At 30.6% G+C, this 18,495-nt stretch overlaps 1 protein-coding gene and 1 pseudogene across 1 annotated transcript; one reads left to right on the top strand and one right to left on the bottom strand.

Moving 5' to 3' along the window:
- The first annotated feature begins 7,399 nt into the window (after positions 1 to 7,399).
- On the top strand, positions 7,400 to 8,202 carry LOC114747919 (uncharacterized; annotated as a pseudogene).
- Positions 8,203 to 9,795: 1,593 nt separating this feature from the next.
- Positions 9,796 to 11,039, bottom strand: LOC114747986 (uncharacterized protein At3g17950-like). The gene is made up of 2 exons (XM_028936347.1): positions 10,807 to 11,039; positions 9,796 to 10,724 (listed from the first exon to the last, which is right to left on the bottom strand). Exons 1-2 carry the CDS (start codon positions 10,888 to 10,890, stop codon positions 10,215 to 10,217), a joined length of 594 nt encoding a protein of 197 aa, XP_028792180.1. The 5' UTR covers positions 10,891 to 11,039; the 3' UTR covers positions 9,796 to 10,214.
- Between the last annotated feature and the right edge of the window lie 7,456 nt (positions 11,040 to 18,495).

Genomic DNA, 18,495 nt, shown 5'->3' with positions numbered 1-18,495 from the left:
TGTCCGTCTCGGCTCAGTTGGGTCCCACTAGAAATAGGGGAAATGGCACTAAAGTCCTGCAAAAGGGTAAATAATTAGAATCTGAAATACGACTGCACAATTAGGAAAATTAATTTCTGGTTTGGAATTGATGTGCAGGGGTTTCAAGTCTTTCTAATAAGAGAGAATTATAACCAAATCTCACATTAAAAAAATTACTAAAAGATCTTAATAATATCCTGAACAGTCTATAATACCAAGTCTTATCATAGAAAATAACAACTTCTGAGATATATTTTGTAATTTTTTTCCTTCCATAAAACTTGATTGTAATTCTCCTTTCTAATAATGGTAGACTTTTTGCTAATACGTGGTTTCTTTCTTCTACCATCATGAGCTTGAATTGGCTATGAAAATGTCCAAATTTGACGGTTTTAAAATTAAAAATCAACTTTGATTCGTTATACTAGTCCATTTTACAAGGACTAGACTCAATTTCTGTTAATAAAAATAATTTGGATGTCATGATTTTTTATATGTATAAACTCTGAGATTTTGACATGACCTAATTTATAATTTTATTGTATCCTTGCATCTTTTATACGTGGGCTTACAATTCCCCCGGGGGGGGGGGAGAAAGACAAGTTGATCCGTTTATCTTATGGAGTAGTTCCAGGGAGTTTATGGGGTCTTGCTCTGAATGGCACAAAAGCCCAAAGGTTCCAAGTTAGGCCCAAAAATACAAGCCGAAACACATAGATCATTCCTTTTCTTTTTTGATTGGATCATTCTCAATATACATAATTTGGCCCAAAAAAAATCTTTTTTTTAGTATGTGTTTTTCAAAAATCGATAGGAGGATACTATTTTGGCCCAAAAAAAGGAGAATACTACTCTTATACGAAAAAATTGACAAAGTTATCTCAATATATTAATGTAAAATTTAAGTAACATCAAATTTTGACAAATTGAAGTGTGAAAGTCACTCTAATTAAGATACTAGTGTCATCAAATATATACTACCTCTGGTCCTTAATATAAGACCTTATTTGACTTTTATTTTAATCTTAAATATAAGATCCCAATCAATTTTGTCTCTCATATTTATACATTTTTTCCCAAAGTAATCTTTTTAACAATGGTAGTTCTAGCCAATACACTTGATTAATAAGGATATTTTAGGAAAGACAACACTTATTTGTTACAAATAACTAACTTAACTTCTTTCCTTAATCTCTTCAAGTTAGTCAACTAGCTCTTATAATTAGGACTTGAGGTAGTATACAGTTAACTTATGTATTTATATATGATATCGGATTTGGACGAAAACACATTATTTACACGTTATCCTAGACAAAACATCACCCCACAATCTGATTGTATAAATATTCTGGCAAAAAAAAAAACCTGATCGTATAACTATATAGGTTTTGGATGTATATAAACTTCAAATAAATCATACTATCATTCATGATTTCTGAAAAGTTTAGTTTTTTTTTTTTAATTCAACGAATGTCTTTAATGTGAATGATTTGGGAGGCAAGAACTGAATTATTGTGTCTTAAAGGTCCATTAACATGACAAAATGTTGCAACATGTAGCTATAAACCCATGTAATCCAAAATTGTGGCGGCTTTTGAATCAGAATGTGAAGTGGGCTTCTTGGTTGGTTAATAATATGTTAAATTGTTGATGCTGGGTATGCAAGCAACAAGTAGACGTATGTGCTAGGCTAGCACTCATCATTTCCTTTCGGATGATTGACAAGACATGAGCAACATAAGACCTACCAAATCTATTTGACAACTAATTAATCATTAATTTGCCAGAATTCTTAATCATTATTTAGTTCCCCCTCTTTTATGGTCAAGATTCTTCATTTATTACCTAAGCAGGCAGCCTCTCTTTTTTTTAAAATTCCTTTTTCAAAACATTTTTAAAAAAAACGGGGTTTGGAAAAAGGGAAAATTGCAAATAAAGACCCCTCAATATATAAAATAGCAATCAGGGACCCTGAATTTGAAAAATTGCTCACAAGGACCCGGTCTCAATTTGCAATTATGAAATCATGGCCAAATTACCAAAATACCCCTCTTTAACTTTTTTTTCAAAAAAGAACACCCCTGCCTCGCCAAAATCCGGCCGCCGGCGGCCAGATTCCGGCGGCCTTCCTTTATTATTTTTTTTGAAACTGTTTTTTTTTTTTAAAAATTGGGGGGAAGTGAGGTTGGGGGGATTTGATCTCCCAACTTCATGCTTCCCAAAATTAGGAATGACCATTGAGCCAACAAATTTTTGCTAACATCATAATACAAAAAAAAATATAAGTTAACTCATTTACTCTTGTTCCAGGTGATAACAAGAATAGATTTGAAAACAACAAGTTCTGATTATAAAATAACAAGTCTGGGATTAAAATTTAACAACACGTTTTTTTTTATAACAACACACTCTGTTGCAGGTGATAACAACAATACATTTGAAAATAACAAGTTCTGATTATAAAATAACAAGTCTGGGATAAAAATTTAATAACACGTTTTTTTTATAACAACTTTTTCAGGTGATAACAACAATACATTTGGAAATAACAAGTTCTGATTATAAAATAACAAGTCTAGAATTAAAATTTAAGAGCACCCTTTTTTTTTATATAACAACACATTTTATTCCAAGTGATAACAACAATACATTTGAAAATAACAAGTTCTGATTATAAAATAACAAGTTTGGGATAAAAATTTAACAACACGTTTTTTTTATAACAACACACTCTTTTTCAGGTGATAACAACAATACATTTGGAAATAACAGGTTCTGATTATAAAATAACAAGTCCGGAATTAAAATTTAAGAGCACCCTTTTTTATATAACAACACATTTTATTTCAAGTGATAACAACAATACATTTGAAAATAACAAGTTCTAATTATAAAATAAGAAATCTAAAATTAAAATTTAACAACACATTTTTTTATAACAATTAATTATTTTATACTTTTGAAAAATAAATTATTTATAACTTATAATTAAAAAGTATTTTAAATCTATTTAATTTGCTAAAAAAATAATTTTTATCTCCAATTTATAATCAAAACTTGAAGTGTAATTTATTACAGATTAAAAATACTTTTTTATTGTTCAAATTTATAAATAAAATTTAGAGAAAATGACAACACACTTTTTTATTTTTTTTTAAAAAAATTTTTAATCTATATATCTACACAACTCATTATAAATCAAACTACTTCTTATAAATTATAAATAGTATAATTTATTGTAGATTAAAAATACTTTTTGATTGCTTAAATTTATAAATGAAATTTATCTCTAATTTATAATTAAAAATAATATTTTTTTCTTTAAATATTAAAATTTATTATTAAGTATTTAAATATTATAGTATAATTTATTGTAGATTAAAAATACTTTTTGATTGCTTAAATTTATAAATAAAATTTATCTCTAATTTATAATTAAAAATACTATTTTTTTTCTTTAAATATAAAAACTATTTTTAATATTTAAAGAATGAAATAATAAATTATACTATAATATTTAAATACTTAATAATAAATTTTAATATTTAAAGAATGAAATAATATAAAAATATTATAATGAGTTGTATAGATATATAGATTAAAAAATTTTTAAAAAAAATTAAAAAAGTGTGTTGTCATTTTCCCTAAATTTTATTTATAAATTTGAACAATAAAAAAGTATTTTTAATCTATAATAAATTACACTTCAAGTTTTGATTATAAATTGGAGATAAAAATTATTTTTTAGCAAATTAAATAGATTTAAAATACTTTTTATAAGTTATAAATAATTTATTTTTCAAAAGTATAAAATAATTAATTGTTATAAAAAAATGTGTTGTTAAATTTTAATTTAGATTTCTTATTTTATAATCAGAACTTGTTATTTTCAAATGTATTGTTGTTATCACTTGGAATAAAATGTGTTGTTATATAAAAAAAAGGGTGCTCTTAAATTTTAATTCCAGACTTGTTATTTTATAATCAGAACTTGTTATTTCCAAATGTATTGTTGTTATCACCTGAAAAAGAGTGTGTTGTTATAAAAAAAACGTGTTGTTAAATTTTTATCCCAGATTTGTTATTTTATAATCAGAACTTGTTATTTTCAAATGTATTGTTGTTATCACCTGCAACAGAGTGTGTTGTTATAAAAAAAAAACGTGTTGTTAAATTTTAATCCCAGACTTGTTATTTTATAATCAGAACTTGTTGTTTTCAAATCTATTCTTGTTATCACCTGGAACAAGAGTAAATGAGTTAACTTATATTTTTTTTGTATTATGATGTTAGCAAAAATTTGTTGGTTCAATGGTCATTTCTAATTTTGGGAAGCATGTCACTTCCCCTCAATTAAAAAAAAAAAACAGTTTAAAAAATAATAATAAGGAAGGCCGCCGGAATCCGGCCGCCGGCATCAGAGCTCCGGCAGCCGGCGACCGAGGTGGCAGAGCTCCGACTGCCGGAACTCCGGCGTCGGCAGCCGGATTTCGGCGAGGCAATGGTGTTTTTTTTGGAAAAAAAAATTAAAGAGGGGTATTTTGGTAATTTGACCATGATTTCATAATTGCAAATTGAAACCGGGTCCTTGTGAGCAATTTCTCAAATTCAGGGTCCCTGATTGCTATTTTATATATTGAGGGGTCTTTATTTACAATTTTTCCTTAGAAAAACTCCTATTCGTATGTACCAACCCGTTTCAGTGTCTGTTTTATGGATTTGCATTGGGTGCTCATCACGCTGATGAGCACCCAGTGCTCATCAGGATCTGGACCGTCCAGATCCGATCTGGACGGTCCAGATTTTATTTTATTTTTATTCTTTATTTTTTAAAAATAATTATTTTAATAGGTATAGAATAAAAATAAAGATAATCTTTTAACTATCATATTTTTAAAAAATAATTTTTTTTATTTTAAAATAATTATTTAAAAATATTAAATCTGGACCGTCCAGATTAGATCTGGACGGTCCAGATTTCTCATCACTTGATGAGCACCGAATGCAGGCCCCTGTTTTATCCGCCATATGGCTTATATAACGTTGTACTGTACATTGATTTGATTGTGACATGATTTGTTTTTATTATATCTTTTAATTATAAGATTTTATTTATAATCTATTAATTAGATTTTATAATTAGAATTGAAAGTTATACCAATTTAGTCCGGTGTTAAATTTTTGAACGTTTTATTTTTCCTAACAGTTTATAACAGAGAGAGCCAATTTTAAAGACTTGATAAATATTTTTTTTTACTCGAAGAAAAACTAAATGCTTGGGTGGGCAATTGGGTAGACAGTAAACACATGACTCGCCACACATAGCGGAGCGACATAGTCCCGAAGGCCTCCTAGCTATCACCAAGCGCTTGATTTAACTATAAAATATTACCAACAAAGTTTGTGATAACATAAGATATTAATCCCTACTAATGAATTAAAATTCTAATTCTGTTTAGTGAAGTATCTATATTTAGTTCTTGATAATATATCGAAACATTGTATCAATTTAACCAAATGTTTTAATTTAAGTTTTGGAAATGCGGCTATAATGCTAGATTAAACAATTCATGGGAGAACCTTATCATCAAATGTGATCCTACTTAACTTGATCTGAATATGAGTCCAAAAAAAAAAATAACTTGATCTGAATATATCATATTAAATCATCAGGTTAAAATGAGGTAGATTTAGTTACAGCTTACAAGAAACGAAGGGCTCTTTTAATCAAGTCACAGCTTACAAGAAACGAAGCAGCAAATGATTTGAATAAAATCTTAACTAAATGAATATAACTGATGAAGCAGAAGCAGAAGCAGAAGATAAAATCCGCCGCTAAAAAGATGAATAATGAAGGGGGGGGGGGAAATTGACGCCGAAGCACATGTCAAGTGAAGCTGAGTTCATGAACTTGATAAAATACTAATTCATGGGAGCAAGCTAGCATTGGATAGTGACAGATAGCGACCAAATACCAAATCGAAAAAGATTTGACATTTGCCACCACCCACATTAACGAGAAGGAGGAGGAGAAGATGATGATGGCCCTTTCACGTCTCCCAACAACACAAATATATATTCTTATTTATAATAAACAATACAATACTAAGAATTCCCAGCCATTAGGTGAAGAGTGAAGACGCCTCCTCCTTAATTTGCAAATAGAATAAAATCAAAGCAAATTGCTTCCTACCATATCTAATCATGAGTTTGGTGCTGTCCTTTTGTGACGTCTCACGTACTTAGTCTTATTTCCTTCCATCCCTCTCCATGTGCACCACTACAATTTCAATAAAGAAACTTTCTTACCCTCTCTCTCTTGCACACAATTTAACTAATTTTGAAATTCAAGGGGCAAATTGCACTCTAAGGCCCTGCTTTCTGAATATTTTATCTCAACAAGTCCTAAAATAGGCCAAGTTTGACAGGTTGGCCTTTTTCACCTCCTAAGATAGGAAATAGGATGTGATCTTCTAAGTGGGCGTAAAGGGCACAAGCTGTACGCTTCAGTGGTTACCAGAGACATATGGGTAGTATGTTTTTAAATAAAAGTCTTCCACTTTTCACATTAAAAAAATCTCTTCCAAAAACTTAATAAAATACTACCTCCGATTCTTAATATAAGATCTCGTTTAACTTTTATTTTGGTTCTAAATATAAGACCCCAATTTATTTTGTTTTTCATATTTTATGTATTTTTTTTCTAAAACAATCCTTCTAACAAGATAATTCTAGCTAATAAACTTGAGCCGCAAGAATATTTTAGAAAAAACAATATATATTTATTACAAATAACTAACTTAATTTCTTTCTTTAATCTCCTCAAATTAGTCAATTAACTCTTATAATTAGGATCGAAGGTAGCAATCTATAAATAAATATGTCAATCAATCCCATTATTTGAAATACTTGGTTTCATGAATTCTCATTTGGATGACTCTCAATCCAATTGAACCAAGTGTTCTAGACATCTATCAATCCTTTTATTTTTGTTACGTTAATAATCAATTGTGCATTGTACCAAACTAGCTTGAGGACCTTTTTTTTTTTTAAAAATGTGTATAGCTGCATAAAACAAAGCCACTGCCAGAAGGGAAATTTTGGTCTTCAAATATGCCACTAAGAGTACGACAAACATTAACGTTAATATAATAATTTAAAAAAAGACACAAAAGAAGATGCGCCAACAGATTACCCAACTATCCATGAGCCAGAAAAAGGACAAGCAACAATTATCTTTCTTTTCTCGACAGACAGGTTGCTTTGCCAGAATATATAGGACCTCACATTCACAGAAGCTTCATCACCACCATTTGCTTTCTCTGACCAGGCCAATACCACAAACCCACTTTAGTCTCTTTCTATTTGCCTCTTTCTGAGAAATATGGGCAATGCAGCTTCCTGTACACCTTCCTTGATGACATCAAATGGGGGAATCAAGGTTTTATCCTTAGATGGGAGGCTAGAGTCCTACACAAGAGCGGTGAAGGCTGCAGAATTAATGCTTGAGAATCCTGGGCAGTTTGTCTGTGACTCTAGTTTCCTCAAAGTAGGCCATAGGATTCATGGGCTTCTGGCTGATGAAGAGCTTGAGAGGAAAAAGTTCTACTTTCTTCTTCCCATGGAGCTTCTTTACTCTGTTCTCACACATGAGGAGATAAGCTCTATGAATTATAAAGCTTCTAGGGCTCTCAAGCATGGAGGGTTTAACAATCTGGGCAAGATTTTTTCCTGTCTGTATGTTTCCTTCTGAAGCAGAGAGATTGGAAGGTCATGACGATGATGATTATAAGGTGGTTTGCGAGGGAGAGAAGGCTGAGAAAAGAAGCTTTTCAAAGCAGGGATCTTGGAGACCTGCTTTGGAGACCATTGATGAAATTCCCTGAGGGGGTTTTAATGCACATTAAGTTTTTAGGTTTTGGTATTACTTGAACTTGGAAGTAGATATTCTTGATACATATATTGTAAGTTTATATTAGATTTGTATACATATAATACTTTTTTTCTGCAACCTCCATAGATTTGGAGTTTTTCATTCAGGAAAGTTGCAACGTTGGATCTGCACATTTCTGGGAAATCCCTCTGGATCTCAATATTTGTTGCATTTTCTTCTCTACATACACTCCCATTCTTACTGTATCTACACCGAAAAATAAAAACAAGAAAGAAAGCTGCTTCCCTCCTTCTGTTGCCAATTGTTTTTGAATCCAAACGCTTTCGAGAAGATGCTTGGTCATGTAGAAGCTTGTCGAAAGTTTATTTTATTTAGAAGTTTAAGCTATGAACTGAGATGCGATACCAGAAGCTTCACGAGAGGGTTTTAAAGAATGGAGGGCAGTAGTCACTTTGGAACCATTTAGAGGTCCAGTTCATCAGATTCTATTACACCAGTACAGATTCAAAAATCAGTCAGCTTAAGTATTTTGGATCCTTTGACATTAAGGGTTGCTAATCTGGAGCTCTTATATTTAATAACTTAAAAGATATTGTATTAGAAGAGACAAGTCTTGCAAAATTTGGATCGCACCTAATACAATGAACTCATAAACTCAACTGTTTGCAGTGGTTTAGACACAGCAGAAACAGGACAGCCAGAAGTCCAAGTTCCTTTGAAGAACAATGGGAGGAAGATTTTTTTTTTTAAAATTATGATGATGATGATGTAAGCAAAAGCAAATTTCGCAAATGATGTAAAATAAATAATGATGGAAAAATAAATACTACCTCCGATCCTAATTATAAGACCCAGTTGACTAATTTGAAGGGATTAAGGAAAGAAGTTAAATTAGTTATTTGTAATAAGTATGTGTTGTCTTTTCTAAAATATCCTTACTAATCAGCTATATTGGCTACAACTACAATTATTAGAAAGATTATCTTGAAAAAAATGTATAAATATGAGAGATAAAGTGGATTGAGGTATTATATTTAGGGTCAAAATAAAAGCCAAATAGAGTCTTATATTAAAGATCGGTAATACTAAATATCAAGTTGATATATTTATTTATTTTTTGGCCATTTTCTAAGTTAAAAGATTGCAAGTGGAAGTCTTGTAGAATCTACTTGGAACGAGACTGTAAAATTGACTGAAAATTTTCTACAGCTTCTCGTCAACTCTGCTGTACTTAATTTATATCGGCTTTCTTAATATGAACGTAATGTCAAAATTATAGTCAATTTCCGAGTCACGAACTGCTATGCTTAAATATTTATTGTCTTGAAATGATAGTTAATTTATAACTTCATTACAAAAGGGGGAGCACAAGTTGCTGAAGAAAAGGAATTTTAACGTGTTGTGTGGATCTGGGAATAGGAAACTTTACAATTCATAATGTTCTCCAATTTTGGATCAAGAAAGAAGAAAAGAAAAGAAAGACTATGAATGTACAACTCGGAAGTTGTCCCCCACCTTGTTTGTTTCTTTCTGTGTAATCAAACAAAACACACAAGAGGAAGATGAGGACACATGAAGAAAGCCACATAACCTTATTTTTGAATGTTCAAATAAAGAGAAGCGACAAAAGAAATGCATAGCTTAAAGTTCGACAATGAAAACTACAAAACTATGAAGGAAATCAACTAAAGATATATAATTAAGGAACTTCATGACATATCATACTTTGACAGCAACTGCTCTGTCTATTACTAAATTTGAAAAATTGAAATTACAGTTCTTTTGAGTAAGAAAGAAAAGATGCTGTTCTAACCAATCCTTCAATTCCCTTTTTCCTGGAAAATTCATCAATCTTTTGTTTGAAGTTATACAGTGGGGGAGACAAATTTGTCCATGAACACACAGGACAAAATTCCATTTCCTGTAAGTGGGTTTGATTGATGCAACAATCAAAGGGATGCCCTAAAAACCATTTTTACATCAGTAATTGATTTGAATTTTGCCAAAAGGGACACATGATTAATGTCAATCACCCATTTGTAGATTGATTATAATATGGACCACTCCCAAATCAAAAAGGAAAAGAAGAAAGTAAAAGAGCCCAAAAGGCATCACCTTGCTTTTTGCCTGTAAACCAAAACCACAAGATGAAATGCACACTGAAAAATAATTTGATTACTAATTAGTCATCAATCACCATCATCCAAACAACCTCCAAAACAGTCCCCATTTTCTTTTTCTTTTTTGTTTTTTTAATTGATTGAAAATTCAAAACTCGGAGCTTTATCCTTCCTATCCATTATGCCCCGCCGCTACAGATCCCGGTGAGTGAAACCGGGAATCTATTGCAAAGACTTCCTGCCGTGGAAGCTCCGTCGTCGACGTCGGTGGCCGGTGGGAGAACTCTACCGTTCGCGAATAACACTCGACCACTATTCCTCTGCTGACCCATGACCATTCCTTCGAGCTCGGCCGCCGTACCGTAAAACTCGCCGTCTCCGAATCTCCGTTCCACCTCAAGAAAGTCGCCGAGCGAAGCTGCCGGCCTCGCGTCGCCGTCCCTGCACAGGCTCCACCATCTCCTTCGCCTTTCTGCTACGACAGCCGCCGCGTCCACCGCCTTTGCTCTCATGTTTTTCTTATTAGGCTTGATGCCTCTCCTGGAGCCGCCTAACGGTGCGGCGGATCCAGCGGTGGCGGAATGCGGGTCTCGGTGCTGAGATGGGGCTCTGAATGTGATGGCCGGGAAGCTCACTCCCATCAAAGTACCCAAAGTAGTGCTTCTATCATGGAAAAATGACCCCGTGGACTGTACACAGCGAAAAGAAGATCAAATCATAAATTCAAGAGAAGGACAAAGTGGGGAAATCAGGAAAGTGAGATCGACTTACCTCAGTGTCAAGATCGGAGGAGGAAACGGACGAGATGGTCGGTGAAGATGGTGCAGGCATCAATTCAGTAGCTGGATCTAGCATTTTTGCGTATGGTTGAGAGATCAAACAGGATTGCTCGTGAGGTTTTTGAAGAAGAAAGAAGTAGGGACTGTGAGTTTTGTGATTGAGGCAAACTTTATTATGGCCTGCAAGAGAGGAGGAAGTAAGGAACAGAGAGAACGAGAGATGATTGTGTTTGAATTCATGCTAACCAGCTGGGTAAAATGATGTCAAAAAATAACATGTGCAGAGTTTTTTCCCCAAAAAATAAAAAGAAAATGTGTAAAGCTACAGTTTACCTTTTTTTCCTAAAAATATTTCATACACACCTCACTCCTAATTATAAGAATTAGGTAATTAATTTGTAATGATTAAAAATTAAAATTCTTATAAACATCATTTTTAATCTTTTGCATTTGAAACCTCTTAATATAATAATAATAATATGTATAATCAATAGAGTCTGGTCCAAAAAGTTAGAGATACCTTTAAAAAATTTATAAGTCTAGAATTAAGATTTTATATTTAGAATCAAAATAAATTATTTAGATAACTTTTAGATTAAGAATCCAAGTAAATATTTCTGTAAAATAATGTATGTTATTGATAATACTTCAGAAAAATAATTTACTTTTAACAGGTGTTAGGCTTTGTTTGAAATTTACTCCGTTAATGAAATGGGATGAAAATTTAAAAAGGCTCTCCCAAATTAAGTAAGGAATCACTAAAGTTGGATTTTGATGTAAGAGGTGTCAAAAAAAAAAAATGATGTAAGAGAGCCATCATGGTTAAGCATCTTGTTGAGTATATAATATCATAGCCTTAGATTACTTTACCTTAATTTAGAGATCTCTATCATCCTAATTCTTTTCAAATTCCAATGAATTGTATTAAAAGGTCCGCATCTTGATTATATCAGATTCTGTTGTTGCAAAAATAGTAAATGTAATGTTTAGATAGTATATTTTAAATTTATTATTTTTATTATAAATTATTGTTATTTAGTACTATTTATTAATAGCTAGAATATTGTTTTTATTATAAAAATTTATATTTAAACCAATTTTTGTGAGCCTTTAAAAAGATTAGAGGGGTACTTAAAATCTCTAGATACGGTTGAACCTCATTTTTCTGGGCTGTTATCATTTTAGACTTTGAATAACATAAGCATTGCTTACAGGCCGTCTGTAACTTGTAATGCTCTGGAGGGGATTAGTTTGATTTAATTGGATTATTAAGTTGCCAAATAAATAAAATAATTACCAAAAGATTAAAACGTAGTTTTCTGTATGGGTGTAAGGACGATAAGTCCATATAATTGGAAAAATGAAGGAAATTGCGTGTGAATTAAGACAGTTAAAAGAGGATAAATCTTAAGAGTTAACCTTCCAATCTTAAAAGATAAGCATGATTGGGTTAGGATAATATAGCCTTTATTTCCACATGATCTTTTTCAGGCTCGTCCTATCGAGTCATGAGACTTGCTATTTTATTATGGGCATCCCTTGGCCAATTTTTTAAAGATATTGTTTTTAAAAAAATAAGAAAAAGATCAAAGATACCCTTAAAATTTTAAAATATCAATTCAATATCCCAAAATGCCTGATCATGTAAAGTTTTTACGAACTAGTTCACAATTGAATTTTATAGTAGAACTACCTAAATGCCCTAATTTAAAACCGAAAAAACAAAAAAAAGGGAGTGATGTCAAGTTATTAACAATTTAACAAATAACAACACCACCAATCATTCTCTCATTAGATGGGATCAGCTATATGGATTATACGATATCATTATATTCTATCAACAATCAAGCCTTTTAATTAGATAGATTATTAACTCTGTCCACGCTCTAGAGCTAATTCCATGCTCAGATGAATAAGGAGGGGTGCTTTAGACCCTCAACAGCAAATGTAAAATGCTGTCAAATTTATATAGACATGAAATTTAACAAATAAACAATTTTAATTGAAAAAATTGAAGGGAAAAAAAAAGCCATGAAAATTGAGAACAGCAAACCAAGTATTTTGCTAAAATTATGTTGTTGTTTGCAATTCGATTATTGTTAAAGCTCATACATACAGTCCCTTTTTGTTTTTTCAATTTTTCCATTTTAATTTATTACAACAATAATTAAGATAATGATATCTAATTTTACAAAAATTTCTTCTTTTTAATTATAGGCATTATGACTGTCGATCAAAAAAATTATAGGTATCATGACATGCTTGGTGAATAAAATGCTGCTATAATGATATGTCAATTATGGGTCCAGTGAGAATGAAGCAATGAAGAATGAATGCCCTCAAAATTTTAATTAAAGGCAAAGATTGATTGAGAGCATATGAGCTATCCCACATGATGTAATGTCGTAACCAAATACAATTATAGTATGGGTAGATGGGGCAAAATTCGAGATGGAAAGTGGGGAAAGGTTGGAATACGTGAGGCAATCATTTGGATGACTTAAGGATTTTAAAATCAATTTTATTGTTAAATTAGTAAAAATAATTTCTTACACAACTACTCAACCCTTTTTTTTTTGGGGTTATTTTTCAAAAGCAGCTATCTATTTATTTTAACATGTTCTTTTTATAAGATAGTTTTTGGAGCATGCATGATCTTATATATAAGATATACTTAAAGAATGTCTGAAGTTTTAACCGATTTTTTCTTTTTAAATATTGGCACCCTTTGATAGTTCCATTACATATTGTATTGCTATTACCTACTTTTTTTTTAGTACTTACTCATTTTTCTTCTTCTTCTCTTTCTATAAATAATAATATTTTTTAAAAAAGTAAAATATATGTGCAACATATTTATTGTCTTTAATCAAATTTAATTAATTTTTAATCTGTATAATTCGCTTATTTGTGTCTTATATTACCTCCGGTCTTAATTATAAGAGCTAGTTGACTAATTTGATGAGACTAGAGAAAGAAGTTAAGTTAGTTATTTGTAATAAATATATGTTATCTTTCCTAAAATATCTTTACTAATCAAGTATATTGGTTAGAACTATCATTGTTAGAAGGATTATCTTGAAAAAAAATACATAAATATGAAAGACAAAGTAAATTGGGGTCTTATATTTAGGATCAAAATAAAAGTCAAACAAGGTCTTATATTAAAGATCGGAGATAGTATATACAGTGGAGTGAATATTTCGTATTATTAGACCGAATTAAAACATTATTTGATTCAACTGCAACAATTATTCAAAATTTATAATCTTATTTAAGAAACACCAAATCTTTTTCTCTTGATCCAATCTCTACTGATATTTCCCCCGTTATTTAAATATCTCATACTTTCTTGGGAATTCAAATAAAGAATGGGAATTGATTTATTGCTAAGAACTCACATGGCTACAATTTTAATAAAAAGGAAGCTTAGTGTCCCTGAATCATGCTATTTTTTCACTTGGAACATAAGGAATCTTGTCAGGCAACAACATTGTACCTTAATGTTCACCTAATTGAGAAGTCTTGGAATTCTGTGAATTGGATACTGTGTTATCAACCTAAAAGGTGCAAATTACATCTAAAGTAAAGAAACTAACAGTGCACTTAATTGGTCATGCTTGCTTTTAGGTACGCTTGTGGGACTTGTGGGCTCTCTCTAACTTTACAGTTCATGGTGGCTATGCAAATTCATGTGAAAAAGTTTCAACCACGAAGAGCAGTCATTCATGTCCAATAGAAAGTTCAAAGTTCACTATTTCCTCAATTAAATCACTAGAGATGATGGTACTGTTCTTAGAGGAAAAAAGCCAACTTTGAGAATGTTTTGAAGTTCATAGCTCAAAATTAAACAAAAAAGGACTTTATATATGTGTGTGTCTGTGTGTATCTTTTTAAGTAAACTTGATGAGTTTGAGAACTATGGATGAAAGGGGCCGGGCGGGAAGATTTTTTTTTTTTTTAACAATTCAGGATTTAATGCATACAAATTAATCAAAAGCTGGAATAATAAATGAGTCTCTTGCCCTAAAAAGTTTAAAGACAACAGAAAACCCAGAGGCTAAAAGTATTCAACCTCCAAGTGAAGTAATTAGCTTAAAATTAGATGCTTGGTTTTTCCCCCCTCTATCATGCTTCACTACAATTTTGAAACGTTCAAATTAATTTTTATTGGTCCAAATTAATGTATATTTTTTAAAAAATGATTAAATCTATCTGTTGTCAAATTCCATTTAATAGTCATGATAAGTAATTGAAATGATCTACCACTCTATTCCTTATTATAAGTTACTTGTATTCTAAACCCGCAAATCAAGAAATATATTAAATTAACTAGTTTTTTTTTTCATATTTATCTTTAGTAAAAGTTGAGAGAGAGAGAGAATGGGAGGGGATGGATTGCATAGGAAATGAAAAGCTGAGAGAGAGATGGAGAGATTAATTAATTTTTTATTAAATTAATAGGGGTAAAATTAGAAAAAGATCATTAATTATACTACAAATGATTTATATTTTGAAGGGAAAACCATATTAGAGGTACCTATACTTTCTCTCAATTTTCAATTTGGTACCTATGTGTTTTTTTGTTCTTAATTAAATCTTTAATTTTGCTCTATTAATATCATTAATCCTTATGTAAAGACTAAAAATATCAATAAAATAAAGTTATAAGAGCTAATGTTGCTAAAAAGATAAAATTAAATGTTTAATTAAAGGGAAAAAAACACATAGGTACCAAATTAAAAATTGAGAGAAAGTATAGGTACCTCCAATATAGTTTTCCCTATTTTGAAACAAATTTTGGAGATACAAGTGACCTATAATAAGTAATAGAGTGGTATCTACTTCTAAGGGGGTGTTTGGATACCTTGAAAAGTGCTTCTCAAAAATACTTTTTTGCAAATCGAGATAAATTCTTTCACATTTTATCTCGTAAACTGTAAAATCATTTCTGAAACCATGATATGGTTTCATCCAAACACCCCTAAAAGTAGTTTTTCTTAAGAGAGAAAAAAAAAAAAAAAGCACCTTGTTTTGTTCTTGAAGTTGATTCCTTCGCCAAGTGTATCAGAACATGCCGCCTGATGGTCCCAAGGAAAGAACACCAATTGCGTGTGTGAGATGGCTGACCTGAGAGCTGCCAAGTGCTATACGTGAGCCAGATAAAAAAAATATATATATATATTTGGATGAAAATCAAATTTTAATTTTAAAAATAATTTTACGAAATTTGAAATAGAGTTTTATCCAAATTTATTTAAAATTTCTTTTTTAAAATACTTTTAAAACATCTCAAGCACCCATACAAAAAATGGGGAATGTAACTGTAAAATATTTTTGCAGGAAACAGTTTTATATTTTTTAATTTATTGATCTCGAAACGATATTATTTTGACTTTTTTTAAAGAATAATTTATCATATTTATACTTCAAAAACTATTTTATTAAATTTTATATAGTTTACATATGAATATTTTATTTACTTGTAAATTAATATCTTTTTACTTGAATATTATTCTTTGTAGGATTACATATAAATATTTTTATGTATTTTAATGAGATTATATTATTTTAATTATGATTCTAGTTCAGCCACACCCAAATGACATTTGAGTTACAATTTTTTTAAAAATAAAAGGGCAACTTAAGAGAGGTTTCATGGTATTGGCTATTTGGCTATCATCAAGATTTTTTTTTTTTTTTTTGGGTTTTTGGGAATACAATCATCAAGAATTTTAGTACATCGGTTGATGCTATCTTGCAGAAAGAGATTGCTTCAATGAGGAATTGAGGCGTCTTCGCTTGACCATACGTTAGTACTGAGTACTGAATTGGAGCGCTGCAGTTTCAGGCTTTGGTCTGTGGATATTAAATCAATTGCGTAAATGCCTAGCATTGCTAAAACATGTCACCTTCCCTGCTGACACAAGAAAAATAATAGGAAAAATTGTAATAAAATCTCAAAAAAAATTATAAAATAAATCACAAAAAATATAATTTTTTATTCTAAAACTTGTTATTACAAACTATTTAAATTGTTATTGAAACTTTTTAATAATTATTTCTTTTTTCAAATCTCATTGTAATTCTCCGAGCACAACAAGGACTTGTCTGGATTTCTTGTTTTATATTCACACCTTTTTTTTCTGTGAATTGCTTAAAGAAGGCACGAGTTTGTAGAAAGCTTCGTTTCATGTGGACCTTTCACCCTTCTGACTGTCTGTTAATTTTTTTTATTGTGTTATTGGATTTCTGTTTTTATTGTTCTAAATTATTTGGGTAATTTGAGTTTTACTCAAATTTTTCTGATGTGATGTGCCCACATTTTAATGCACTCATTTTACATTGTGAGTAAATTGACTTTTAATCATTTTTTTTGGGTGATCAATAATGATGTTTTATGAATCCAGGAAATTCTTCAAGAGCTCCTGTATAGAAATCAAGTCATCGTTTTATATATAATTACTTTTTTGGGGGATATGTTTATGCACTCGCTTATAATCATGGTTTCAATAATTTTACTGTGGCCGTAGGTCCCAACTCCTGTGCTTCACGCGGTTTCATAATTTAAATGCACAAACAAAAGGAAAATTTATTCTAACTAGAAGTTATTTATGTCAAGGGACTGTAAATTTCTAAAATTACTCTGAAGTGGTAAGGTCCTGGTACTCTGCAAAAGTAAATAAATAAATTGTGATTGTTAAATTGTCCTAACTGTTACTGCTAAATTTATGATATCTGACTAGTGGTAAATTTTCGTACAAGGATTATAAATTTGCGTCCTTCAAGTGTTAAATTCTATAAATCGTTTTTGCCGAAGAATTTACAAATTTAAATACATATTATATTAATTTTACTATTCAGAGACTTGCTTCGTTTCCTTTGCATTAAAAAAAAAAAAAGGCAATCCAACCATCACTTTTTTGTTTTGCAGAGAGATCATTCAGATAATTTTGTTTGAGAAAATTTCAGATAATTTGAAATTTGTGTCCTAGAAAAACTTGTGATTTTGGTCCTATAGCATAATTTGCCTAAATAAATCATTTAGTTATCTATTATAGGGGTTACTCTTAATTTATTATAATTGACGTGATTGTTAAACTTTTTTAGTAATTGATTCGATTCTTAAAATTTTATGTGATTTTATGTAGAATCATTGGAGAAGGTTTTCCTACGGTGTGAAAATTACTTTTTACCCTACAATTATTAACATCCTAAAAATGTAATCATATTGGATGATGATGATCTAAGTATTAAAAATTAACATTAAAATGCCCTATTGTTAATTTGATATTCTTCCTTAACCCTATGACTCTCCACAAAGAGTGCTGAGGAAAATAGTAAGTAAAAGCTTAAATTAAAGGGCGAATTTCAAGAGATTTCCAATTTGGAAAAAGGGAACTCCATTATATCTTTGGAAGTATTAAAAATTTAAAAACTAAACTACATTAAATCTGGATGTCCAATTTTAATTTGTACGGTTCAGATTTAGGACTCAATCAGCCAAACTGAATCCCATGTCTTTTGATCAACATAGTAGTAATACACAGATTTTTCATTCTTCCAGTGATCATACATAAGCAAGCACCGGAAAAATTGATACTTTGCCCCTGAATTGATGACCATAATCCATCTTCTGAAAAGCAATCGGTGAAGCTATAAAGTAAATGCAATTTCCCCA

The sequence above is a fragment of the Neltuma alba genome, unplaced genomic scaffold (genome assembly GCF_004799145.2).
Source record: "Neltuma alba isolate B1F8T4 unplaced genomic scaffold, ASM479914v2 tig00000910_pilon, whole genome shotgun sequence".
NCBI classification, from domain to species: Eukaryota; Viridiplantae; Streptophyta; class Magnoliopsida; order Fabales; family Fabaceae; genus Neltuma; species Neltuma alba.
Note: the sequence above shows the minus strand (reverse complement) of the source record. Positions and strands in the feature narration are given on the sequence as shown.

Excerpts from the sequence above, each read along its gene's own strand:
- LOC114747986 (XM_028936347.1), bottom strand. The coding sequence starts at position 10,890 with ATGCTAGATCCAGCTACTGAATTGATGCCTGCACCATCTTCACCGACC. Across the intron at positions 10,725-10,806 it reads CCTCCGATCTTGACACTGAG|TCCACGGGGTCATTTTTCCA; the intron begins GTAAGTCGATCT and ends CGCTGTGTACAG.